This window comes from Mesocricetus auratus, unplaced genomic scaffold, assembly GCF_017639785.1.
Source record: "Mesocricetus auratus isolate SY011 unplaced genomic scaffold, BCM_Maur_2.0 Super-Scaffold_100018, whole genome shotgun sequence".
In the NCBI taxonomy this organism is placed as follows: Eukaryota; Metazoa; Chordata; class Mammalia; order Rodentia; family Cricetidae; genus Mesocricetus; species Mesocricetus auratus.
In genome coordinates this window covers 49,185,972-49,213,449 of record NW_024429199.1, presented here as the reverse complement: position 1 = coordinate 49,213,449, position 27,478 = coordinate 49,185,972, and the positions used below count along the sequence as shown (strand labels likewise).

General features: G+C 49.0%; 1 protein-coding gene across 2 annotated transcripts in view; it reads right to left on the bottom strand.

The window, feature by feature from the left end:
* Positions 1-27,478, bottom strand: part of Smoc2 (SPARC related modular calcium binding 2) — a 119,119-nt gene that overhangs the window by 76,345 nt on the left and 15,296 nt on the right. For both annotated transcript variants that reach the window (XM_040728162.1, XM_040728163.1), the window contains exon 2: positions 1,696-1,867. In XM_040728162.1, coding sequence (XP_040584096.1) covers positions 1,696-1,867 — 172 coding nt within the window. The remainder of the gene's footprint in view (positions 1-1,695; positions 1,868-27,478) is intronic.

Genomic DNA, 27,478 nt, shown 5'->3' with positions numbered 1-27,478 from the left:
GAGTGAGTTCCAGGACAGACAGAGCTACCCAGAGAAAAACCCTGTCTCAAAAAAAAAATGGCATTTGCAAATTGCATTTATGCTAATTGTTCTTTTTCTCTCATAACCACTAAAAAAAAAAAGGCAGATGGTCACCACTGAGTATTTTGTTGTGGTGCTGTGTTTTTGTTTTGTTTGTTTTGTTTTGATGAAATGGGGTCTTACCACGCAGCCCTAATAGCCTTGAACTCAAGGTTTTCTCTTTGCCCTCCCAATATAAGGACTATAAGCATGAGCCACCATGACTAGCTTCAGTTCTGAGTGCTGAACCCAGGGCTTCCCTCATGCTAGGCAAGCAAGCTACCACTGAGCTACCTCCCAGGCCTCTTCTCACTTTTCATTTTATCTAGAGGCAGCGTCTCACTAAGTAGCCCAGGCAGACCCGACCTCAGGATTCTCCTGCCTCGGCTTCCCGAGTGCTGGGATTGGACGTGTGCCCTCCCGCGTCTGACCAAACTGGAGAAATCATATCTCATCAACGGAAGAGCTCTCTGAGCTACAGGATAGTCTATCTGCATCACCTGTAACAGCGACCCAAGTCTGCCCACCAGAACTGCGGTCTGTGACAGCCAGGGTAAACAACTTGGCAGCTTGGTTAATTGCAGGCAGGGGCATGGCCCTGGTGGCGGTTGATGTGGTTGGGCTGTTTAGATGGGAGGATTGTCAGGGTTAACGACTCACCAACACACATCTTCTCAAGGCCAGTTTAGTCTGTGTGGTCTTGATTCCCAGAGGTTTAGAGGGAGTAAATCCCTTTTGAAAGCGCTGTGTGTGTTTGCCGCTAAGCTGAACCCTCCATTACTGTGGGGAGCTTTTCCAGGCTTACTCTAAGCCTGAACTCTGGATTGAGCTGCTAATCAGAAGGCTGACAAGCCCGTGGGTAAAGTCTATTCCAAACTGGCTGACAGGGTATGAACCTCACTCACTGAGAGAGAGAAGAGCTGATCATAATTTTAGAGGCACTGTGAGGGAAAAACAAGTAAACAAACCTGAAGCACTGTGATAAATTTGTTTTGTGACAACATGAAACACTTTGGGAGCATTAGACAATTTGTAAAAAAAAAAAAAGACTGTTTTGTGGCTGGAGACAGTTTGGTTGGTAGAGAGTCCCTTGCCTAGCATGGAAGAGGTCCTGGTTTTAATCTCCATCAGATCATAAACCGGGTGTGGCTGTGCCCATCTTTAACTCTGGAAGTGGAGGGACAGGGGCCGGAAATTCAAGGCCAGCCTTTGCTACATAGTAAGTTCCAGGCTAACCTGGGCTTACATAAAACTCTCAAAAAAATAATATTACTCTGAAATTCATAAAAATTACTCTTCATATGCTCTGAGAAACAATTACCGATATGAAACTTTGGAGCTGTTAAGTGTGAGAATAAGGACATTGTCCATGCCGTCTCTCTCTCTCTCTCTCTCTCTCTCTCTCTCTCTCTCTCTCTCTCTCTCTCTCTCTCTCTCTCTCTCTCTCTCTCTCTCTCTCTCTCTCTCTCTCTCTCTCTCTCTCTCTCTCTCTCTCTCTCTCTCTCTCTCTCTCTCTCTCTCTCTCTCTCTCTCTCTCTCTCTCTCCCTCTCTCTCTCTCTCTCTCACACACACACACACACACACACACACACACGGGCCCTCTCTTCTTCCGGTCATGGCCATTAACCGCTCACCTTTGCAATTCCCACGGTGGGCGATCTCCAGTTGTGGATCTTTGCACTTGGCCCGCTGGAACTCGCATCGGGACAGGAAGGTCCTCCCGTCCGAGGCACAGAGGGGCTTCTGAGAGGAGCTTGGGCAGTCCAGGCTGCAGTCTCTGTCTTTGTCTTGATCGACCCTCAAGAACTTGTGGGGAGAAAAAGAAGCAAGAGAAATTTAAAGAGCTCCCATTGAGCAGAAGACAGTCAGAGCACAGACTCCGAGGAAAGGTCGCCGCTCTGTGCTCACACCTGACAGAAACAGCAAGCGAATTGCTTTCAGAATTATGAGTCATCCGTTCCACAAGTAATCGACCGCTGGCCACACGTTCATATCCTAGGTCTGGTGGGAAAACGCACGCAGCCCCTTTACAGCTAGACGGTGCTCGCCAGGCGTTGGTGGCGCACGCCTTTAATCCCAGCACTCCGGAGGCAGAGGCAGGCGGATCTCTGTGAGTTCGAGGCCAGGCTGGACCGACAGCCTCCAAAACAGAGAAACCCTGTCTCATAAAACCAAAAAAAAAAAAAAAGATACAACTAGATGGTGCTCTCCCACTCACTCCCCTTTGGAACCTGTAGACAGAGGAAGGGGCCGCCTACCTGAGGACCACTTAGGAACCTACAGATGGTGAAACTGCCAGCGTCTTCATGAAGCTGGGTCCTCCCCCACCCGTACTCCCGCAAGAAGCCACCCATCGGCTGTGCAGAGCCTCACTTCGGCGTCCTTGTCACAGTTTGTAAGAGTTCTTTCTCTTCCACGGCTTCCTGTCTAGGCTGGTATTTTGAGGGTGGGGTGGGTAGCCATTGTCACAGAAGGTTTCTGTGTCCCTCTTTCTCAAACGTGAGTCTGCAGTCATCGAGACCACTGCAGAAGTAGCTGCCTTGCCCTTCACAGGGGAGCACAGACCACGGAGTTCCACATGGCTCTGGCATCAGCACATACCATGGACCTCACAAATTGAACTGGAGTTATTTCCTTCCTTCCTTCCTTTTCTTTTTTCTTTTCTTCTTCTTCTTCTTCTTCTTCTTCTTCTTCTTCTTCTTCTTCTTCTTCTTCTTCTTCCTCCTCCTTCTCCTCCTCCTTCTCCTCTTCCTTCTTCTTCTCCTCCTCCTCCTTCTCCTCTTACTTCTTCTTCTCCTTCTTCTTTTTGGGTGGGGGGAATCACAGGGGTGTTGGGGACATACCTGGAGGGACTAGGAAGTGAGTGTGATTGGGGGACATTATGTGAAGCTTGTAGTGATGTATTATTTATGTTTTACTAAAGCTTGACTGAGGATTCAGAAAAGCAAAGCCAGCAACAAGCCTTGGAAGCCAGGCATACACCTTTAATCCCAGCAACCAGAAGATAGGAGGTGGTGGTACACACCTTTAATCCTAGGACTCAGGATTAAGAGATAGATGGATCTCTGTAAATCCAAGGCCACCCAGATCTACACAAGAATAGATATAAAAGATTAAAAGAGAAATATAGCTCACACCTTTAATTCCAACATTAGGGAAGTATTAACGACAGAAGCAAGGTCTCAGAGAGGCATCATTCTCCAGTTACACTGAGAAGAGGTCACAGTCTGAGACTTGGTGAGAGCTCGTGGATCGGCCCATTCAGTCTGGGGTAGAGGTAAGAAGTTAGCGGCCAGCTATTTTGCTTTTCTGATACTCAACTTGAAGCTTGAACCCCAATATCAGTCTCTGGGTCATCTATTTATTCGTGTTACAGAAATTCCCAAATCACCAATAACAATATTATGTTGGGGAACGAAGAATCTATAGATGTCATCGTTGCTGCTGTTTATAGTCCCTTTTCTTATTCACTCAAGGTCAATGTCTTCTCATAGCCTTGGAAGTCATTAATGTCAGGAGCATGTCCAGCAAGAACTTCAGAATGGCTCCACTATCAGAATACATGTGTGTATAACCTACTGAATGAGGTTATTGGTTTTGTTTTGATATTTATTGTTGTTGTTTTCTTGAGATAGTGTGTTATGTAGGTTAGGGTAGTTTCAAACTTGCTGTGGAGTCAAGGGTAGCCTAGAACCCATAATTCCCCTGCCTCCACCTTCCAAGCTCTGTGCACTGGGGTCCACCACTATGCCTCTTTGCGACTGTTATTCTCATGTTTTGAAAGTTATTGTTTTCCAAAAATGTTTTATTGAATGAATGTTTGGTCCCACAATTGAGAAGCTGCTGTTATCCCTGAATGGGGGTCCAAGGGTCCACACAAGTTCTCACAAGAGTAGTAGAGCTGAGACCCTCTCTGTAGAGACCATGGAAGTTAACCCACAGGGCCATTTGGCATGGTGTAGTTCCCAAGAAGAGATTGCCCAAGCTTTTGATCCTTCCTTTCCTCTTGTATGTCCTTGAAGTCAATTTGCTATGACTCCTAGGGAAATCTCAATCCAAATGCCTCTGCCCCCCCCCCCCCGCCCCTTCTCCTGAGACAAGGGATCAAGATTCATCTTGCTTCCTATTCTTCATGCCCATGACCCTGTCCTGTCTGGTCATGCCTCATGCTAGATAGAAGAACAAGCACCATGACTTCAAATGACAGAGGAACTAGGAGCCATTGCAGATCTGGGTCACGACTGCCAGATATTCCCCCATTTATGAAGCATTAGCAACGCATTAAAAGGGAGAAAATGTTTTAAAATGGGAAAGGAGAGGGGATGGGGAGGAAGAAGAGAGGGGGAGTGGGAGGAGGGGAGGAGAAGGAGGAGTGCTGGGGTTTTAAGCATGTGCTTCCACACCTGACTATGTAACTCTCTGGACAGCTGCTCTAGGAGGAGAGCCGGTTTAATTTGCATCTCTACTCCCAACATGGATTTTTCTCTTGATCACAGATGGCCCAAAGTGACTCAACCTTGTGCCAGAAAAATAAAAAAATAAAGAAAGCAGCTAGAACATGGGAATACCCAGGAGGTCCACAGGTTAGAACACCCTGAAGGTCCACACTGAGCTAGCTTTCTTACACAGGTCAGGACCACCTGCCTAGGGATGGTGCCGCCCACAGTGGGCTTGGTCCTCCTGTATCAATTAATCATCAGAACAATCCCCCTCAGACATGCCCACAGGCCAACAGAATCCAGGGCTTTCTCCTGACTCTATGCTTCACCAAGCTGACATTTGAGGCTAACTAGGACAATGGAGTGTAGGTCACCTGCTCTTCTTAAATGGCCAAATTTAAACTAAAAGGAAAAGATTTCAACAAAGCCACACCAGAAAAGAAACAAGATGTAAACACTCCCCACGTCCCAATACAGGAAAGTTCCTGCTGCGACATCGATCAGGCCCTTGTCAGTCGTGCGATGGGGTAGCATATGGAACAGTGTGTCACCGGTGAGGCACACAACCCCGAGGCTGTAAGATTCCACATGTTCTCCTGAACCACAGCCCTCCACAGTGGGTGTGAGCGCTTGGCGTGATGCAATGTCCCACCTCAGATGCCAGGACCTGTCTTTCATTTAGGTACAGAGACTTAGACGACAAGGTACCAAGGGGGAACAGGACTGAAGGGAGGACAGTGCTGGGGTTGGGGGAGAAGGCCTGCCTGGGTTCTCAGAGCCCATGGATGAGAGCTCAACTCCACTCGGCAGCTTAGAGTTTACAGACAGAGCTGTGCCACAAGGTTCTAGCCTCCAGGTTTCACACAACTGAGCAAGCACTGCCTCTAACTAGGCAGCAGCACATAGGTCCTACCTACAACTATCACCAAAGGAAATGGTCCCCATGAAGACAGTGGCTTAGACTCTCCTTCTGGAAGTGAATGTAGATCTCAGCTGTGAAAGCTGAACCCTTCAGGTTCAGGACTCAGGTTCGATGCCTCAGCCAAGGAGGTGGTGCTAGAGAGCCTGTACACCTTACATTCGTAGACACTTGAAAACCAAGAGAAACTACAGAGTGGCATACATTTTGTCATGAATTTCAGGACTAGATGAAATCTGGGGGCCAGAAAGACACCTGTGTGACCAGGACAGTCACGGGGGACAGGAAGACCAGGGTTCTGTGACTAAAATAAAGGATGGGTCTTGGCTTCAGAGGTTGACACCATATCACGCCCTGGGTGCTTCATAGCCTCTTCTTTCGTGAAACGGAGATGATAAAACAGCACCCATTTCATAAAGAGACGGTGTTCCGGAAAATATCCTGGGCAGATATGAAGAAGTCATTGACAACGAGCCCCACCAATCACATACCTGGAGTCCTTTATTTTAATATGTACGTGTCTACTGTGGCTTCATTCCAACACTCACACAAATACCACTATACTCTGTGAGCTTTGGGCAAACCCTCCCATGTGTGACTACGTCCGGGTAAAAGATTGGGGGAGCGTGCAGTAAAAAGAGCTTAAATTAGGTGAAAAAGCGAGCGTCTTTCCAGAAAGTGTTTTAAAAAGATGTAACGGGGTTCAGGGTAGGAAAAAAACAGAAGCCCAGCTCTGTCCCAAGGTGGCTAGAGTAAGTCAGGGGACATCTGGTGACAGCTGGACGGGAGAGGTTAAGGTTAGAGGTCACTGTCTTGGGACCAAGGATGGGGAAGATGTCACTTTGCGTGAGGAGTAAAGTGAGGCCACTTGGGATGCAGGTGCAGTGAGGAACCCAACCCCACCTCCTTGCTAGAGATCTCTGAATTAGAGTTCTGGACAGGACAGTAGACATCTAAGACATCCAGGCCATTCATGTTCATTCTCTTCCCCACCCCTCACTTTCTCTCCCTCCCTCCCCTGATTTTTATTATTCAATTTAATGGACATAGAACATGTCTTATTGACGTATTAGACATGCCCATTTTTGTTATTATGACTTGACAGTTCCTATCATTCTCTCAACTTCTGGAACTCACAGCTGGACTCAGGTATGGGTCAGGCTGCCCTTCTTGCTCTATAAGTCCCTTCCTCAGTCCCCAAACATCTCTCTCTCTCTCTCTCTCTCTCTCTCTCTCTCTCTCTCTCTCTCTCTCTCTCTCTCTCTCTACTCCTCCTCCTCCTCCTAACTGCTTTCAGTGGTGAGAACAGGTGTCTTTGCTCACTGCCAGCTCCTCTTGGATGAAATTCAGCTCATCATCAATACAGGTGTGTGTTTACCAGAGTCAGTGGGAACCTCATTATCCTAAATTCTTCCTAATAAGATGCCCTAGGACTGTGATTAACTTCAATACAAGAGTTACCTTTGGCAATGAGGAAATCGCCTTGCTCTGCGTTCGGCCGTTACTCTTTGGAGTCGGGAGGAGTGTGTCTGCAAAGCCACTGTGCAGTCCTGAGGTTAGAGCTGGTCTTCAGACAGACCTGCTCTGCCTAAGGCCTCTTCGCTATAAATTGTTTGTGGAAGGTCCCATGGGCCGCGAGCACTGTCTTCGGTGACAACCGAGAAGCAGGCCCCAGGAGGGAGCAAGAAAGTGCCAATGAAACGTCAATGACTTCCATCCCAGATCACAGTTCCAAGCCATCACACAGTCCTGGGGTGTGAGGGAACCCTCCTCAAAGACTCAGCAAGTCAGTTTGTTGCCCTCCAACTGGAAACCACCGGGAGATGACATTCCCCCATCTACGTAGCCTCAGCGCCTCCCGTGGCACCAGCCCCATGTTGGTGCTCAACGCTAGCTCATCTCCTGGAGAGCCACGTCAGTGTGGCAGGGAGAATGGCTGGGGCAAGAGGAGGGGCTTGAGAAACTGGCGTAGGACTCCACAATACAACCTGGAGTTCACAGAACACCGAACAGCCAGGATCCCTGTGGGAGGAAACCGAGGGGTCCTCCCAACCACCGTCCCCTCATCCCTGTTTCCTCCTTTAACTCAAGCCTTGTCGGACTTCATCCTCCAGGCTGTCTCCCTTCTTAGAGCTTCAACATGCTGCTACTGCGGTGAGCCAGGCTTTGGGAGGTGCCGGGAGCCTTGCTTGTTGGGGGGCGCATTACCCCTTTCAGCTGGATCTTTCTCGTGAGATGCTGCCTAACAGTGGCCTACCTTGCAGAGGAGACAACGGGACAGCTAGTGATCACCAAGATCCTGTGGTTTCACAGAGGACAAGCGCAGGCTTCCCCGAGGGTCAGACGCAGGGGCCTGCTGCTATGGAAAAGCAAACCACGGGACCCTGAGAGGCGTCGCACGGAAGCTATGTCATAACTCGATACGTGTGAGTTGAAAGGTATTCCAACCTTTTCTCTAATGTTGTTTCTTATTCTCAGATGATCACAGCCTTTGAGGAAAGAACACGCACACACACACACACACACACACACACACACACACACACACACACACCATCCATCACTAGGAACTATCCATTAGAGAGAGCTTCACCCAGAGCAGAAACGATCATACCCCAAGCACCACCTTTCCTCCTCCAGCAATAAAGCCTCCTTCGGGACACCTTGGGAGCCGGGAGGTGCTGAGACAGTGATGGGCCTTCAACAGGCAGGACTGCACTTTGGCCAGGTACACTTAATTATGCATACCCCGCCCACCTCCCCTGGTTCTGTCTCTGTTTAAACTAGAAGCTCATGTCTGTACCCTAGCGATGACCTCAGAGTCATCGGACTTTTCATCTACTCCTCCTCTCAGTGTGGCCGTATTAAATAAGTCCCTTGTTCTTTCATTGGTGTGTTGAGATGAGTGGCCAAGCCAGACAGGTCGGGGGGTGCTGGGAACAGGGCTTTTGCACCAAAACTTCCAGTTATATCATCAGTGAGGAAAAGCCCCAGTGACCTTATAAATTGCAAGAATCCGGGAGTGGAAGTAGGGTTCTCCTGCCTGATCTCCTATGCAAGGAACCTACAAGAAGAAGCTGAATCTTCCCTGGGGCAGAAAGAGCAACACCACTTTGCCAAATGTTTAAATGTCAAGTGTGTACACCCCCCCATATGGGGCAACGTTGGTGAGAACAGAGGCCGTGCTCCATCAGAGCAAGAAGGAAAAGCTCATAGGCTGCCAGCAGATAGGTACCGTTTCCAGTGGTCACTCCGCTGCTCAGAAGGTCACCAGACTGAAACTCAAAGCTGACCCAGCCTCTTCCCTTCATCCCAGTAACGTTTGCCAGGGCATCAGTCTTGGTCTTCCTCTTCCAAGAAGGCTCCTAAGTTCACAGTCCGGGAAGAAGCCAAGGCAGGCTATAGAGAGAGAAAGCCTCGGGTCTGGCATTGATTCCAACCCCTGCCTGGGAACGTCCTCCACTCTCCCTCACCTTGCTTTACACATGGGAAGGGATTCTTGGAATATTTTTAGTTTTGTTTACACTGTGAGATAGATGGTCATGTTGTGGAATCCTGGAGAGGAAGCTCTCCCCATCTCTGGACCTCTGGTACAGCTACCTCACTCCTGAATGCTCCGGAGCTATCTGCAGACTCGGAGGAGGAGTACAGTCTTGGTGATAGTGTCTGGTGCTGAGCACCACAGTGCCAGACAGTAGCCTGCAGTCCTTCAACTGCCGCCTCCCGGCTGGGCATCGGGCACCATTTCTCTCAGGTGATACCGTGCTGGACACCAGTCCCGTAGCAGGGCCTGTGATCCACAGAAACAGTCAACGGTAGCGTTTCTTTCAGGCCTCTTTATGATTCAAAAGAGCCCTCAGTAACTCAAATATATTTCCTCCAGACCCTGGAGTACAACATGAAACCACCTACATGCGCAGCTTCTACAGTTAAACTAATTGCAATTAAATAAAATTAGAAATTCCACTACCCACTGGCCACAGCCATACTTTGAGTTCTCCGAGGTCCTCTGTGGTAGCTGGTGCCATCCTGACAGTAGAAGTCAAAAAATTTTCTACCATCAGAGGCCATTACTTCCTTACCTAGAAATGCAATTGCCTCCCAAAACTAGTTCCCTAAACTCTTCTTGGGAAATGCTGAAGAAAAGAATGGCTTTCAGTAAGATGAGTGGAAGTGAATTCTGTAGCATGTGACAAGTTAAACGAGTCAAAACTGAAGAAGGAAAGAACAACTTTAAAGAAATTATCTTGAAATTCACACCCTTAATTATAGAGATGGAAAACTCCTTTTAATTACAGGAAGAAGAGAATCTGGGGCTTGTGTGGAGGGAAGAGAGGATTTCCGGGGACCTCAAGGGTGCTTAACTGAGAGAGTCAGAGTGGAGAGGAGACTCCCACGGGTGCCTGTGAAGGAGGCTCCTGGAGAGAGGATCCCATAGAGATGTAGCTCTCAGAAGGCTAGCTCCCCGCTCCCAACAGAGCCCACGCTCATTCATGACACCAACCCAAGAGAGGCAAAGAGAACAAGACCTAGGCAAGTGAGCCTACTGCAAAGAGGAACCTAGTAATGAGACCAGCGTCCACGAGACGTAGTCAGGGCATCCACAAGACGTAGTCAAGGGGCTGCAGGCACGAGTTGGAGTTAGAGCGCGTTTCAGCTCTGTCCCAGCCTGGCTTTTCTCAACAACAGTTTCACAAAATCCTTGCCATGTCACTGGCGGGCACGGAGCTCTGTGCATGAGGCAAATGTGTGTTAGTTTTCACGGGAGAACCCGTGGACTTGTCCACTTTCTACACATCGTAGAGAACTCAAGCGTTAAACACAGGCACAAGGAAAGTTTTCAGATGATGTGGATGGGCTGTGGATGAGACCCTGGGATGCTCTCATCAGTCATCATCAGAGAATGTATGGGATGTAAGTTACCAAAGTGGCTGGGACGGGCTTCCCAGGGTCTGTCTCGGGCAATGCAAGTGCCATTAAGAAGGAGCTGGGCAGACAGAACCCAAAGGTGCTCTGTCCATCAGGGACACAGAAGCCATTGCAGGAGGGAAGCTTGCACTAGCCCGGGCACCCCGTGGCTCTTGTCAGAGCATTCAGCGGACCTGCGAAGCTTGGTTCCTAACATGGGATGCTGGGAGAAGGGCCGTCACAGCATCCAGTCACTGTCCTGTATCACAAAGGAGAGTGAGAAGGCCTTTGCACACAACAAATCAGAGCAAGCCGGTGAGCAGTCGTTCCGTCATGGCTCAGTTTCCATTGTCTCCCCCACACGGAGTTCCTGCCTTGTAGTCCCTCGATGGACTAAATGAGCCCATCCTTCCCCAAGTCGCTTTTGGTCACGGTGTTTGTCACAGCAATAGAAAGCTGACTGACACAGGGTTCCATTCAGCTCACATCCCCAGAGTTCACCAGCTGGGTGACGGAAGGCTGGCGGCGGCTAAGACTCAGGCCCTTCCAACTCTGGATAACTTATTCAGGAAGTTATCAGTGCCCCAGCAGTTTCTTGGCCTCCTGTAGCTGTGTGGCACTGGAATCGGGCCTCCATCCTGGGCCTACTCCCACCTTTAGGAAAAAGAAGGACAAACTTGTATGCACCCTCCTACCAAATTGTCTGTCTCTCTATCGTAATCAGTCACTGGGTTTGCTCAGAAAGTCGAAGAAGAAAGCCCCTCTTCACATCTGGTATCGCAGTCACGGTTTTCCAAAATCTAGACCAGTGTGCCTAGAAATTATGTCGACCCAAGAAAACAGCAAGGTTTACAATGGAGACAAAGATGCAGCTCTAATGAAGGACAGTTTGGTGACATCTGAATGGCTCGTTAATAACGTCTTTAAGTCCCCAAGCCTAAGATGTGGGCAGCTCAGAGACTGTAAGAATGTCAGGCTACAAAGGGTGTTACATCTCAGAAGTTCTCAAAGGGCTGCAGAGGGGAGGAACCAGTCAAAATGGGCACAGCGGTCAGGACGGTTGAAAGCTGGACAGAGCTGAGGAGAAAGAGCTCAGACCTAATGACCTCTTAGCCATCGCTTACCTGGGAGTCATACACTTACTTATAAACAAACATACTGAACTTCCAGTTTCTCCCAAACTTACCTTATCTACCAGCATTTAGTACACTAAATATCTTATTAATACACCAGGTTAACGTAAGTCGCACCGTGACCCTGTGACAGCCAACTCTCGCGACAACAGTGGCGCCCATCCCAATGGTACGGTGGCCTTCCCTTCATCAAACATCATTTTCTGATGAGGAATTCCTTTTTTTTAATCGTTGGTTTTAGGGACTCTAGCATTTGTCCAGCACCCACACGGCAAAGCCACAAGATCTCATACAAGGCGGCGAAAGCTATAAAGTGACAGCCGTCGGTGTCCAGGAATGTATGCCAAGGAAGTCAGGGCCATCCTTCACCGCGCAGGTGAAGCACCGAGGCGCTAGAAGGGAGTGTTTTGCTGAGAATAGAAAGCACTCCAGGGGGGAGGTGGTCTGAGAGCCCACACGTTTTCCCGTGAGACTGTCTCGTAGACTGCCGTTCGCCTGTTAGGTCACCGTCCCCTCACCTCCAGAGACAAGTCTGCTGTACATCTGCCCCACTCAGCGGCGGTTCCAACTTGGCGTTCGGTCACAAACAATGGCACTGCCCCATGAACGGGCCCGCCTTTCTGTAGCGTGACATCATCAGGGTGCAGAGACCGCTGAGTCCCCTCCCATAAGAGGAACTTCTTCCCCGGGGCTCAGATCCAGGGGTCACGTTAAGCACAGCTGTGAGAATTGGGTCCATTCGCGCCCTAAGTGCAGCGAAGGGGCAGCATGGGTGGCAGGCCTTCCTTGCTGTTGTGCCTACCTATGCATGCCTTATCTCTGAAACCCAGGGGGGGCGAAAGCTGCCAAAGACTAAGGCAAAGCCCCGTGGGTTGGCCATGAGTTTGTGCCCTTGTTTGTGTACATGTTGGTATGTGTCTGCATGTGCGGTGTGTAAGTGTGTGTGTCCCCGTATGTTTGCACACGCACGGGGGTATGTGTGCACACAGTCATCATATCATCCATGTGTGTGCATGAGTGCGTGCGTGCGTGCGTGCATGTGTGTGTGTGTGTGTGTGTGTGTATGTGTCTTTGTGTGTGTCTGTGGAAGCTGGCCTAAGGACATACTTGACACAGTGAGAAGTGGAAAGTCCCATTTAAATCCCCTCGACTTTATGGTTTTTGCAAGGCAGGGCTGCATTTTTTGCTGTCACGGGGAAATTATCCTTTGGAAAAAAAAAACCAACCTTTAATTGCTCAGGACAGGAGTCACCAGCAGAGCCCAGGAGCTGGGGAATGAGCGTCAGGGACAGATCTTCCTTCAAGGACCCCCCGGCATCTCACCCTCCTGCCCACTCAGGGTCCTGGTCACAACACCCGCAAACCCTGCTGCCCTGACATGAAGGATCTGAATCCGGCCCCTCCTCCGCTCCTTGTCCACAGGGATCAGCAGCAGTGAGGTGGGGAAGCACGCCTTTGTGGAGATTTAGCTCTGGAAGTCTCCATCCTGTGAATTTTGGGGCTGGCTCGAATTGTTTCCCTTTCCAAAGCCACACTGGTGGTTGTGAACACTTCCAAACCCACCGTGACTCACCATCAACCAGTATCTGCGGGCAGCTGGGGACGAGGAGGGCCTCGAGCATCTGGCGCTGGGAGACGTGATCGAGTAACACCAGAAGGCACATGGAGGTCACGGGTCCTGGCTCAGGGGTTGCTCTAATCTAAGCCCTCGAGAGGCAGGAAGAAGGGAACTGTAACAGGTGGACTGGGCTACCTAGGGTATTGGAACATGTAAAGCGGTTTTGTTTTGATTTTTATTATCAGCTGTCTCACTAGCCGACTGCCATTCAGCACCTCTCTGTGTAGCTCTAGGTTAAACCTAAAGGAGGTCAAGTCACCAGGCACCCTGCACCATCTTCAGTTTCCCTGGCTGCCAGAGACCCACTAGTGCGTCCCGAGAGGCTATGGCAGCCCAGAGCAGGAAGACACCACTACCCTGTCTCCAGCAGGCAGGGCTGCGGGCTGAGGTCCCACCCAAGCCCTCCCACGAATGAAGTTACAGGATTCGTCTTGGGAAGCAGAGTTAGCGCTGGCCACATACTGTTTGTGGGGCCAGCAGAATATGAAAAGCGCTAAGCAGGGAGACAGATGGTGTCCCCAGATCATCCTCTAGCATTGTCACCAAGCCATGGGAGCGTCACGGTGGGTTTGAAAAGGTGCGCCATGAGCGTTAGGGTTTGGAAGGAACGCGCAACCAGAGCCAACTCTTCAGCTCATAGGATAGATCATAGCCCTCCCAGGGCTAAATCTCCATCAAGGCGACCTCCCTACCTCACAGAAAGGCTGGCTGCATATACTCTGAAGAAGCGGTAAATTAAAAAGTACTAATCAGGCCATGGAGATGGCTCAGTGGTTAAGAGCACGGACTTAACCTGCTCTTAATCTTCCAGAGGATCCAGGTTCAATTCCCAGCACCCACGTGGCGGCTCACAGCTGCCTGTGACTCCAGTTCCAGGGGACCTGACACACTTACACAGACACGCATGTAGGCAAACGCCAAGGCAAATAAATAAATCATAAAGAAAAAAAAAAACGCTAGTCAAGCCCTTCTTAATTGCCTCTCTTCTGCTCAGCTGTACAAAGAAACATGAGTCTTTCACAAACTTTGGACATCCAAGTCTTCATGAGGTGAGGCAAAGCCTGTGCAGAAGAGAAGCCACACATCAGGCCCGTGGCGTCTTTCGATGGGTGCTGGGCTGCTTCGAGTGTGCTGGTGTTTCAATTCCTGGCTCTGCCATTAGGTTGTTTTTTTTTTTTTCAAAGACTTTGAGAGAGATACTGGGATATCATTCACTAAATTGGCTCAGAAGATACAGAACATATTCACCTATATCCCCACTCCCAGACACTATGTCAGACCAGGGATTCTCTCTGTCTCTGTCTCTGTCTCTCTCTCTCTCCTCTTTCTTTCTGTCTGTCTTTGTGTATGTCTGTCTCTCTGTCTTTCTGTCTCTGTCTGTCTCTCCCCCCCCCTCTCTCTCACACACACACACACACACACACACACACTTTTCAGCTCCAGCCTTCTTTTGTAAGGGTTCTCTTTGATGATATTTCTATTTTGTCCGTACTTTGGTTCCGTGACTTCCTTGACATCTTCCTTGAGTTCTTTGAGTCTCTTTAAGATATTTTCATAATCTATCATGTGCCTCTACCTTCAGGTAATATCAGTTTTTCTATTGATTCTTCTCCTTTGAAATGTTTCTTTGAATGTCTTGCGAAAATCTTTTGTTTGTTAAAACTGGGCATTAAAATCTACTGGGATAACTCTAGAAATTAGGTTGCCCCGCTGCCCCAGAGTTAGCCATTTTCTGTTAATGTCTGTGCTTCTTTCCTTCTGTTCCAAGCTGGCTTTGAACCAGCGCTCTGCCTTGTGTACAAACTTAAGACCTTCTTACATCTTTCCTGAGCAACTTTCTCTGGTCATGAACGGACATGTTCTCATTTTGCATGTGAGATTAGCTTTGAACATGCCCTCATCATTGATGTCTCTCAAAATGGAAAACGAAAATAATGGGTGCATGATGAATTGGCCCTATAAGTCCTGTAGGAGTCATTTTAGCTAGAGAGACAAGTCTTAGCACAATGGGAGGGTGTGAGACTGTAGACGCAGCGGGAATAATTACCGCTTCTTCATCGACATCTGATCAGAAGTGACGAATGTTAATCTCAGCAGAGGACCCAGTATGTGTAGCAAGGTTCTTTCCCAACACCCTAGGTCCCACCCAGTCTCTGTATACATCTGCTACAGTATCAGTCATATCTACCATTGAGAATCGACGGGCTTGGTGAGGCTGCCTCTGTGTATCTGTATCTGTAGAAGCTGGGCTAGGGACACACTTCCCTGTGGAATCCTTCCCCTGAAGTCGCAGCCCTCAGGCGAAATACAGAGAACCTTCCTGGCAGGGCAGTTGGTGTGCAGATGGAGGGTTCCTCCACCATCTTCTCCAGGCCACAGCATCTTTAACTCTTTATCATCTGTGCAGAAATGCCTTTTACATGTATTGTAATTAGGTATACAAAAGCACACCAATACGTAGTCTTGCCGCGTCTCATAAGTATAACTCAAACATTGCATGTTGAGTTACTAATCAGTAGCAGAACCGTGCTCTCTCTGAACCAGGACCAGTTAAAAGCAGATGCTGCACACAGTTCGGGGTCCTGTCTCTCTTATGTGAGATGGGGGGCAGCTTGACCACACCCACACGTCACGGCTTTTCCTTTTCCCATGGACCAGGAAGCAAGAGGGGGAGAAAGCTTGTGCCGATGACACCGCAGGGGAGTCTGTTTCGGATGTTGTTCTTTTTTTTAATCCTTTGCCTAACCTCAGGCTCTTCTCCTAGCTCATCCATTGTGCTGCAGATGCTGAAACCAACCACCTCCCACAAACAGAAGCACAGCAGGGTCTGAGGAGCAGGAAGACACTGGTGGGTGGGTGGGTGGGTGTGAGCCCAGCACTTGACATGCTCTGTGCTCAGCAGGTGCTTGCGGAGAAAGCATGGATTGGCAGGAGGGGAATTTAACAGGCTGCACCTTCAGAGAAGCCATGGGTAATAATGACCCGGTTTGTAGAAGAACAAAGGACCTTGTAGATCACATGGTGTTTGAGGTCAGCAAATCGTTGTTGTGTATCAGCCTCCACCTCAAGCGGATCCCCAGAGACAAGTACTTCACCTGAACGGCTGCTCAGACCACCATATCTAAACAGTTTCTCTCCTCCCCAAAGCCCATGACGCATTCCCTTGCATACTCACTCACACACACGCCCACACGTATAATTCTCTCACACACCCATACACATGCACACGCAAGTGCACACAGGCTCAAATAGTTCGCACACATGGTCTTTCACACAGAGTCTGCACACATAAACGCGTACACTCAAATCACACACTTGTGTACACAACACTTGCACACACATGTACACACACACACACACTCCTATTTCCACCATGCTGCTCTCCCAACAGACAGCAGCCAGGGCTCGAGAAACCAGGTGACAGTCACTAGTGTTCATTGCCCCACCTTCTGTTTCCTTTTAGGACTTGAGAGATCACAAAACAAAGAGCCAGGACTCTGCCACTCATTCACAGGGTGCCCACAGTGCTGCTAGTTCTCCTGCAACAGCACAGAAATTGCAACAACAACATCAACAACAAACGTTTATCTAAACATCCTCATGCCTCAGTCCCAGACACGTTTCCACAGAACGACAGGTAGAAACAGTAGTGGAGCCAGAGTCAGAGAGAGTAGCAAAGCCGCCTTTATGGAGAGTGACCTCAAATGCCCAAACCACGCTGGACACCCATCTAAGCAACAGGCTGCAGCTTCCCCAGGAAGGAACCCTCCTGCATCTGAATCCATCTGCTCCTTGTTGACACCAAGAACTTGAAAAGTGCAGACCCACAGGAAAATGAAACCGCGCATACTGCAGATTTCAAGCTAACCGACCTTAATTGGGACTCAGAAGTCTTCTGACTTAGCTCAGCTTTGGTTAAAGGCTTGCAGTCAGTGCCATCGTCGCGCACTGAAGTCTGTAATGAACGCAGATGTTCAGCTCAGAAACCAAGGAAAACAAACTTTCTGGTTCTCATCTCCCAGTGGTGACTTGCTCCCAAGTCCCAGCGTTTGACAACACAGAAACCCAGGCTGATTTACAGCATGGGTTGGAATCGATGCCATGCCGATACCCCTCCACCCAGCAATCCCACTCCCAGTCAGCATGAAGCAACACTTAGAACCGTACAGAAATACATGAGTGGGATTGTCGCTCACTGAAATAGCATTAAAAACAACATAATGAAACTGAGGGAAGCTAGGTCTCCATCCAATAAAGCTTCAGCCACGTAAGCCACCACAGGGTTGAGGCTGTACCCCAGCGGTAGCGGTTGCCCAGGATACACAAGGCCCTGGGTTTGATCCGTGCAAAGCAAAAGAGTAGTCATGACAGCAGTTATGATATTTGCATACATCAGAATCCTGCTAAATTCATATTGTGTGAAACATTAAACAGTTCTGTCTTACACTGTCAAAAATTATTTTTAAATGGTTAGAATACAATTCCAGTCTTCTATACACTGTATAGAACCTCTCTCTCTCTCACACACACACACACACACACACACACAATATACATACACATATATGTATACACATACACAATGCATACAAACATACATACATGCATGTACACAAACACCACACACACAATATACATACACACTTATATAATATACATACACATATATGTATACACACACACCACACACACATAATTTATATACACATACATGTATATATACACCACCATACATACATACATGCACACACACACGCGTGTGCACGCGCATACACACACACACACAGGCTCCATGGACAAACAATTGCAAAATTCTCAGTACCACAAAAGTGTCAGAGCGATTGGTCTGTGAGTCACGGATTAACAGCTTTGTGAGTCCTCTGCCCCCTTAAATTTCCAGATTTCTTCAGTGGACCTCGGCAGTTTGTTTTTAAAGTCGTTTGTTTCTTAGCTTTGTCACCTTAGCTTTCCCATTTTTTTGCCTGTGAAATACGGAAGACCCACCGACAGCAAGCAGCAATATTCTTGGCACCCAAGCGGCTGGGCATCAGTGGCCATGCTAGAACAAAGCGTTGATTGTGAAAACAGAATCGAACTGCAAGCGAGCTAGGCAATCCGAAGAAATCCACCCACGTTTCCTGCAGCCCTGTATCTGTGGGACTACGGGCAGCTGTGTGCTCAGTATCACAGAAATAAGAAAGAGAGAGAGTGAACTCACCTGGGTCCACAGAGAAGAGATAGTAAAGGCTCTCAGGTATGAGAGAGTGTCCTGGGCTTTCTTGGACTGCCTTTGCTCTATCATAGCCTAACTCAGTCAGGGATGGAGTCCAGACTTGAACCTCCCATCTTCCTGACTCTAAACTCACCACGAGATCTGGATTTCCTAAAGTAAGAAACAGCTGCCCTCAAAGGTTGGACATGATTGTAGCTAGCTATCAAGTAGACACATCCAAGACGAGCCATTTAGTCTCTCTCTTCTCTCTCTCTCTCTCTCTCTCTCTCTCTCTCTCTCTCTCTCTCTCTGTGTGTGTGTGTGTGTGTGTGTGTGTGTGTGTGTGTGTGTGTGTGTATCTGGATTCTGAGCTGCAGGTTGAGGCACGAGCTGTCTGCAGTCACCAGTGTGGTTAGTATCATTTAAAAATGAACCAGACATGTAACACAAGAAAGTACAATCTAGAGGCCAAAAGCTCTTTGCATCCAAATACTGAGAACTTCACATATTGCAGCGTGACAAGATGTCACCTGTCACCTGTCCCATGTTTCCTAAATCCAGCAGCAGCAGCAACTGCCATTTAAGCATCCTACTCTCGGCTGATTATTGGGATACACTGTGATATAAATGTCACCTTCTGGGGCTGGGCAGTGCCAATGCTGTGTCAGCTGTGCCTGGTAGCCTTGGCTATAGAACTTTCATGGAGGCTGGCGTATGAACATCAGGAGACCTCACAGGATAAATACTAAGGAGAGTCGGGGTCTAATGACACAGAGGATGGCTGCCACAGCTCAAGATGGTACCCAAGGGTTGTGTGTTGAAGGCTTGGCCAAAGCCCACAGCACTATTGGGAGACGGAGGAACCTTTAACAGGTCGGGCCTAATGGGAGGTGTTGCTAGAAATGTCTCCCTGAATGACCCTCTGGGACTCCCATCTTCTTGCCTTTTCCTTTGCTTCCTAATCGCTATCAGATGGGCAGCTTGCCCCTTGGTGTGACCCCACCATGATGTTCAGCTTCGTCACAGGCCAAGAACGATGGGGACTCATCGGCCACGGGCTGGAACTTCTCAACTGTGAGCCAGAAAAAGGCTGGGCTCCTTGGAGGCTGCCTAACTCAGACATTGGGTATGACTGACGCAGTAGCATATCCAAGAGGGAAGTTTACAGACATGGGAGAGAGAGAGAGAGAGAGAGAGAGAGAGAGAGAGAGAGAGAGAGAGAGAGAGAGAGAGAGAGAGAGAGAGAGAGAGAGAGAGAGAGAGAGAGAGAGAGAGAGAGAGAGAGAGAGAGAGAGAGAGAAGAGAGAGAGAGAGAAGGCACAAGAGCCCAAGATGTTTCCAGAGGGCTCAAAATGAGCCTGGGAGGGAGCTGATGAAGACCTATTAATAATGGTGGCCCCAGCCAGCCTGGAATGAGGAGGGAACTGGTGTCTGGGATCAGTCCCCTTGACGGACTGCGTAGAATGGATATCTGTGTTTGCTTTTACTGTCAACACACAGGAGACAGAGCAGGCACCTTCAATATGTCCCTCCTGTGTTTTCTGTGTGCTGTGGATATCCAGGCTAGTTCTTTCAAGTAAGGAGCACTCTGGTTCCTGAATAGCTGGGGTTGGGGCAGTGGGGGGGGGGCTGTTTGCAAGGGCGTGGCTGCAGAGAAACTAGACCCCACCTCTCAGGGCATGGAGCAATCAACGACCACAAGGCAAGTCACAGTGGGACCATGAATCAGTAGAAGAAGACAGAGGGACCCACAAGCAGATCCGAGGCCAGGAACAAGTGGCAGGGGGTTGTTCAAACTGTCTTACGCCCCCACCCGGCAGTTCTGATGGTGATGGATCAGTCACTCCTGGGGACCTGGACCTGTGCGAACTTCGTGTGTATTTTCCGAGTGGATCAAACAGAGAAAATTGTTGTTTCTAATTTAGTCTGCCTGCCCAAAGGCAGGGACGAGACACACGCACCGCCTCATTGAAGGAACTGGAAATTTCCGTTCTGGTCTCTCAGGGGAATGAGACATTGTTTCTAATGAGGCTGCAACCAGGCATCTTGGCACTCCGGCGATGTGGTGAGCACCCTTTGTCTCCGTAAATGTCAGTATGCTGACCAGCCACTGGTCGGGAACCAAGGGCCCTCTTTATTTTACCCCAAGTGCTTGGGATCCGGCCTCAGGGCAGGCTCAGAGATGCACAGGGAGCTGATGCACCGAGTTCTATCGATTTCAGGGCCATTTACAAACAGAAAGATTCAGAAGATTACCCAGTTCTCGAGTCCTGGCCCTCACCTTATTGATCCTTTCCGTTCAGCCAGCCACGTCTGTGTTTACATAAATTGGTGAACCCATATCTGTTTTTTAAAAAAAACCTCTATTGCCCCAGCAAAACTGATCCCTGTGGTCAGCCTCAAGGACTCTCCCCTGCCAAAAACTATTCCCTGTGCTTAGGAAGTTTCCTAGGAAGAAAACACCGAGGAGGTTTCATAGACAATACCACCCTCCCACACACACCCCAGGCCTCCACACAGACCCTGTCACAAGGGAGTCACTACCAGAACCTACAGTAAAAGCTCTTAAGTTCCCTCCTACACACACACATTCAGAGCAAGGAACATAGGCCTGCGGAGCTACACAGAAGGGTCAGGTCAGCTAATGCTGTCCCTGTCCAGGGAAAGCAAGGGCTTGTGTAAGATATGGGAAAAAAGAAACACATTAGCCTCATGGAGGGAGGTCATCCTAGGCAGGCTGCCTCATGGGACTAACCAGAAAGGATGACGCTTGTCACCTCAAGGCTGTAGGGTGTGACGGCCAGGGCTTCTGAAACTAGAAAGGACTTACCTTGTTAGGCACCCACTTGGACACTCCAGACACGTCTGTTGACTCAGAAATGAGTTTGGCACAAGACCACCAACTGCAGAAATCAACACAGGCTAACGTTTGAATGGTTCGAAGAAATATAAATAGATGGGATTGATGTCAGGAAGATGTCCTTAGTCGGCAGGAAGCAACGCAGATCGGAGGTTCCGCGGCTTGAAAGACGTGAAAACTCACTAGGCAGCTGGCAGTGTTACACAAGGCAGGCGCTCCTGAACACACCCCAGGTGTTGGCTACAGTCACCATGGGAGACTAACGCCTAGAGGACCCCTTGTTGTCCTGGACACAAACTCCCTTTGCTCTCTAAGTGAGCAGCTGGCAGTGTCTTACTTCAAGCCAGTGAAAAGCAGCGGCCAGACACCGAGTGTGCCCCTCAAATGCTCTACTCCAGGGCTAACTCCAGTGGCAGGCACTCTCAGCAGCTTTGGCTTTAATTACAAGAGCTAGTGCTTCTTCCTCCAAATGGAAATGGATTAGCAAAATCATCTTGTCTTTAGTTTCACAGACACAGGGATTTTCACGCGGCAGATAACTGTACTGAACTCAAGAAAAGTCTACCTAGGTCTGTAGTCAGTGGGAGAGTAACCGCCTAGCACGGGCAAGTCCTGAGTGTTATTCCCCGGCATTGAAAAAGGAAACATCTAAGCAGAGTCCGTGTAGGGATAGCAAGAGAAAAAAAATAGCCCTTGGTTAGCAATGAAAATGACTAAGGAACTCTGAAGTCAGCTACTGTGCAAACATAACTTTACATGGCCTTATTGGTTATATATATATATATATATATATATATATATATATATTAATTCAGTTTAATTGTGTCATGTTGGCAGTCAGTCATGTTCATTCTGCCACTGGGATTTCAGAAACACCAGCAAAATCCAACCAGCATGGCAACCAGGAGGTTGCTGAAAGAGAGGCTCGGTGTGCACCTGGGAGCCACCACAGGGACCTCGGAATGGGCCGCCCTGACCCCCAGCCTCACTTAGTCCTCCGAGCACTGTGACCCCATGCTCGGAGCAGAGGAGCCCCCCCACCCTTTGAGATGGAGCCGCAGTTCTGAAAAGAATTCAGGGGGTGGATGGATGACGATTTACTGTCCCTCTGCGCCAGTTACCATTCCTTGGCCGGCTGATACGCCTGCTAAGCCAAGCTATTCGGGACTTTGAGTTTTGTTGTTGGCCTCACTCCCCACCCCACTTCCTTCCCACGCATGGCTGACATGGAAACAAACACACCGCAGGTGCACCCTTCCTTGGGCTGGAGTTTGGAAGAATTTTGTCCTGCGGGACAAAGGCTGAGGGGCCAGACTGAGTGCTGTACACATACTATGAAAAGACGTGCTTTGTTCCTGAGACTTGGGGTAATGGATTCCCTTAAAGCCAAGAGAGAGGAGAGGGTGGAGACATTCCCTCATGCCTCCTGCATCCAGCCAGTGCCAGGTTCCCCGACTGCCCACCATTCGCCTAACCAAAGGCTGCCCAGACTTCCCTGGGCCCTTCTGCAGCCTGCATGGACATCGAGTATCTTCATGTGGTCTCTAGGTACCCAAGACCTGGGAACAAGGGGAGAACCCAGACTTGGGAGTGCGGGGAGTCCTCCCATCTTGACTTCACCGGGATGCAATCCACAAAATACTGTGTGAACTTGGCAGAGAAAATCACACGAGTTGTTTTATTATTATTATTATTATTATTATTATTATTATTATTATTATTATTCTTTAATCACCAAGCAACAAATGCGATCTGTCCACATCAGCAGCTCAGATTGCTTCCTTCTTTCTGTAGACAAATTCCACAATCTTCCCTCTCCCAGCTAATCGCACACTAGAACAGATCTTTAGGCCTGGGTCTTGTACAGCCTAGTAATTTGGGGGATTGTACAAAGGTGTCCCTAAGTTTGTTTCTATTGCAGTCAAGAACTTGAGGGTAAAGCCAGTCTACAGTTTTAGGAGGGAAGGAGCTCCGCAGAACGGTTCCAAGATCCTTTTTTTTTTTATTGAGCGGGGAATATATAAACCAAGGGGGACAATTCACTTTGGGGTTTGGAAAAAAAAGCTGATAAGGCAAATATTTGGCAAAAGGAGAAGGGAGACACTGGAAACTGGGGGAAAACCCTGGTAGGTCTGCTAGTGGTGCGAGGATCTTTCTGGAATGTGAGCTGCTTGATTCGGGAGCAGGACTGTCCCGTGATCCACTAAGCCTCTGAGCCCTCTCAGCACCCCTGGTCTACCTGGGTCAGTGTCTGGAAGCCCCATGTTGTAGAGCCCATGAATGGAAGGTATTGTGTAGCCAATGCTCCAAGCGAGTCCACACACAGTCTGACTTGCAGCCCCCTCCCTGCCTCGCCATGGAGCCACAATTTCTCATTCAAGTGGTTTTCATCAGTGTGAAGTAGCTGGTGTTTGACTGAGAATTGTCCACCCTAGGCTCACGCATTGGGACACCTGGTCACCAGCTGGTGGCGCTGTTGAGGAAGATTGTGAAATCTATGGGAGGTGGGACCTGGTTGGAGGAAGTGGATCACAAAGGGGTGTCCCCACTTCCTGTTCATGCTCTGCTTCCTGTGTGTGGCTGATGACGGACAGCCAGCCTGTCACCAAGCTGTCCTGCCTGTTGGCCACGTCTTCCCTACCATGATGGACTACATCCCTCTGGGCCTGTGAGCCACAACCAACTATTTCTCCCTGAAGTTGCCTTTGTCAGGGTATTTTTATCATCACAACAGAAAATCGCCTAAGGCCAAACTTGTTCTGAACATGCATTCATGCTAGGATAAAGTCTCAGTAGAGGGAGAGAGAGAAATCCAGGGGTTGTTAAACCATGATGACAGCATATGCAATGACAGGTTTTTAAAAGAAAAGGTCTGAATTCGTAGCACTGGATAGAGTGGAACTCACTACATAGACAAATCTGTCCTTGAACTCATGGAGAATCCATCAGCCTCTGCCTCCCCAGTGCTAGGATTAAAGATATATACCCCACTCAGACATTTTTAGGGATCCTTGAGTATAGTATTCTCAGGTCTGGATAACGTTGATTAGAGGAGATAAAGCAGCACTTGGATTTATGGTCTTGGGCATGGAGGGCATGCTAAAAGAACCAGTGACATAGAAGCCAATCGCCCTCCTGACCCAAAAGTGTTCCCTCCTTCCTACAGCAGTCCAACCCTCCTGCATAGGAATACCAACAACAACTGATCTCTGGCAGATTTCAGGAGTGCGGTATTCTCAGTTAATGCTTCTAGAATCATCCAGGGAGACCAACATCCCCACCTGGAAAAGCCACCCCCTGGGTCCCAGGTGTCATACCAGGACTCATTCCTGATGCTCCGGAACTATCCCAGAAGAGAGAGCGAAGGGATTTTTCTGTTTTTAATTATGTTAGTAATATATTTCAAGGACAGAAAACTGGGTGCCACTAAGAAATCTCCAAGTGGCCTAGAGACCATTCATGTGATATTTGTGGCTGCTTCTTTTTTTTTTCCCCCTTGCCCTAAAATTCTGCCAGAAGCTGAACTGGAGAGCTTTGGATTAGTGGCATTGGCTGAGGAGGTTTCAAGACAGCCTAGTAATCAATAGCTCTCGGGCAGTAAAAAGGGACACGCTGGACAAAGAGAAACTCAAAGGGCACAGTTTGAGAAGAGGGGAGGAGCACCATGAAATGCAAAGGAGCTAAGTCCAGAGCTCAAAGAGATAAAAAGCTTAAAGAAAAAATCTGATCCTAATGGAATTAAAGGAGTGGCGGCCTCAGGGAAACACCCCCACCCAGCCAAGCGTCCAACCTGTGGGAAGGAATTAAAGGAAAAGCTAAAGTAGTGGAGGAAACAACAGAAAGCTGACGAAAACGTAAGCGAATAAGAGGGCCAAATTCCAGCCTCAATCATGGGTGGAACTTGGCAGGTTCGGCCCACGTGGTTCTTGAGGATCAAGAGGAGAAGAAAGGGGCTGTGGACTCCCCGTCCGCTGCCAAGGAAAGCCACTGAGGACAGGTGGGTCAGTGGTGTCCCTACGTGGGAGGCCCAGAGGCCACTGTATGGAGCTGTGAGGGTGAAGCCTGGATTTCGTTGGAGATCCCAAGATGCTGGAGATACCAGAGTCTTGGGATACCCACTGAGGCTGGTAGCGGGGTGTGGAGCCAGCCCAAGAGAGAGAAGTGTGCTGCAGTCCACAAAGCTGGATGCAGATGACGTTCTGAAGAAATCAGACATGAGGAGGCACACGGGGAGGCAGAATTTGGAGTTCTCCCTGCTGGATTTTCAGTCTTGCTCTGGTCTGGCATTTCCTCAGTACGTTCCATTTCTCCCCTTTTGGAAGGGTAATGTGTATGCTGTGCCTTTGTATGTTGGAAGTAATGTGACCTGCTTTTTAAAATTATTTTTAGAGGAGTTTGTAGTAAGAGATTGCTGTGTGTCTCAGAAGAGACTTTGAACTTTAGATTTGTAAACAGTGTTGAGATAGTGATAGACCGTGGGGACTTCTGAAGTTGGGCTGAATGCATTTTTGCATTGTGGTATGTCTGCAAGACTGTGGGAGCCAGGGAGTGGAACGTGGTGGTTGGAATAAGAACGGCCCCCATAGGCTCATAGAGGTGGTTGGAATAAGAACGGCCCCCATAGGCCCATATAGGTGTGACCTTGTTGGGGGAGGTGTGGTCTTGGAGGAAGTATGTCACTGGGGGTGGGCATTGAGATTCCAAAAGCCCACGCTAGGCTCCATCCCTCTCCTCTTGTTGCCTGCTGATCAGGGTGTAGAACTCTCAGCCACTTCTCTAGTGCATTGCCTATTGCATGCTGCCATGCTCACTGTTACGGCAATAATGGACTAAACCTCTGAAACTGTAAGCCAGCCCCCAATTAAATCCTCCCCTTTGTAAGAGTTGCCTTCATCTGTCCCCAGATATAAGCAGTCGGTTGGAGTGACATAGTCTTTGTAACAGTGCCTCTAAAACCACAGAGGAAAGCCTTGCAGAGGTCTTCCAAAATTGCTAATGTTGGGAAGGCTGTGACAAGCAGAGCTATTATTTTTCAAAAATGTCTGTTATATTAATGTTCCGCTTCTAAGACTTCTTTTTGATTGCCCGAAAGGGATACCCCGCAATTCTGAACAACTGCCTGGAGGTTAGAGTTCAGGGGTGTACTTTGTGTCAGGGGTTCAGTGGTCAGCTAAGTGAGTGGGTGGTTGGCAGCCCCGCCTGTAAGTCTGCACAAACAAAATTTGCCGGAGAAACTGCTTCCACGCATCCGTCAAAGCACATTTTATCTTTTACAACAAACCAAAGGGTCTTTTAGGGTCTCCGAAGAGTCTGAGATTTCAGTGACAGACGTTGTTCAGTCCAGATTGTTGCAACCAGATGCCTACTACCGGAAAGGAATACCCGTGATTCAGAGGCAGGGGAGCCAGAGAGGCTATGCTGACCACAGCGGCCTGGGCCTATCCCAGCTCGGCCTCTGGTCCGGCTCTCGATGCAGGCCCCGCCCGTGTCCCCCACAGCGAATTCCAGCCTCACCTCTCACCAGCTCTCCCAGCCTTCCCAGGCATGACCAATCTGAACTCATCCTCTCGTGTCCTGAGAATCCCCTCCAGATGTTGCAGACGGATCCTTTCCAGGTTCTTCTGGGACCCAACGCTTCCTGCCTGTGACCCAGATTCCTCCACACCAGTCCAGCAAGCCCGTGACCCTGACAGGAACACAGCTATGGAGCACCAGAATGAGGTTTAGGCCCTGGCCCAAGCTCCTGACTCACAACTTGTACTGGCTGTAATTTTCCCACATTGATCATCAGGGCTGGGCGCTCGCTCGCCCCATGACCACGCTGTGTCATTTTAATCCAGCCGTGTCTCAATTTTCTCGTCTGTAAGGCAGGTATAATGAGGGTTAGATGCACCCATGATTAAGGGTGTGATTCAGAGCGCCCACTGATAGGGGTGTAATTAGAAGCATCTCCTCCTCGGGATGCAGTAATGTATACCCAGTACTGCGAGTACAGTTGAGAGAGCCCAGGGCTACGGGGTTACAGTAAGTTGTGCGTGCTGTTAAGCATGATTGTTTGGCACCCACTGCCAAGGGTACTGTGGTGTTTTCAAGTGAGATATCACTCGCAATCTCAGGCATGTAAATAATTGTCCCCTGGTTGGTGGTGCTGTTTGGGGGTGGGGGGGGTCCGCTGAGGAAGTGTGGACTTGCTTGCGGGAGCATGTCACTGGGGGGTGGGCTTTGAGGTTTCAAAAGCCGTGTGCCCTTCCAAGTTTACTTTCTCTGCTTCCTGTTTGGTGTTTAGGAGGTGAGCCCTCAGCCACACCAGCCACAGTGCCTGCCTGCT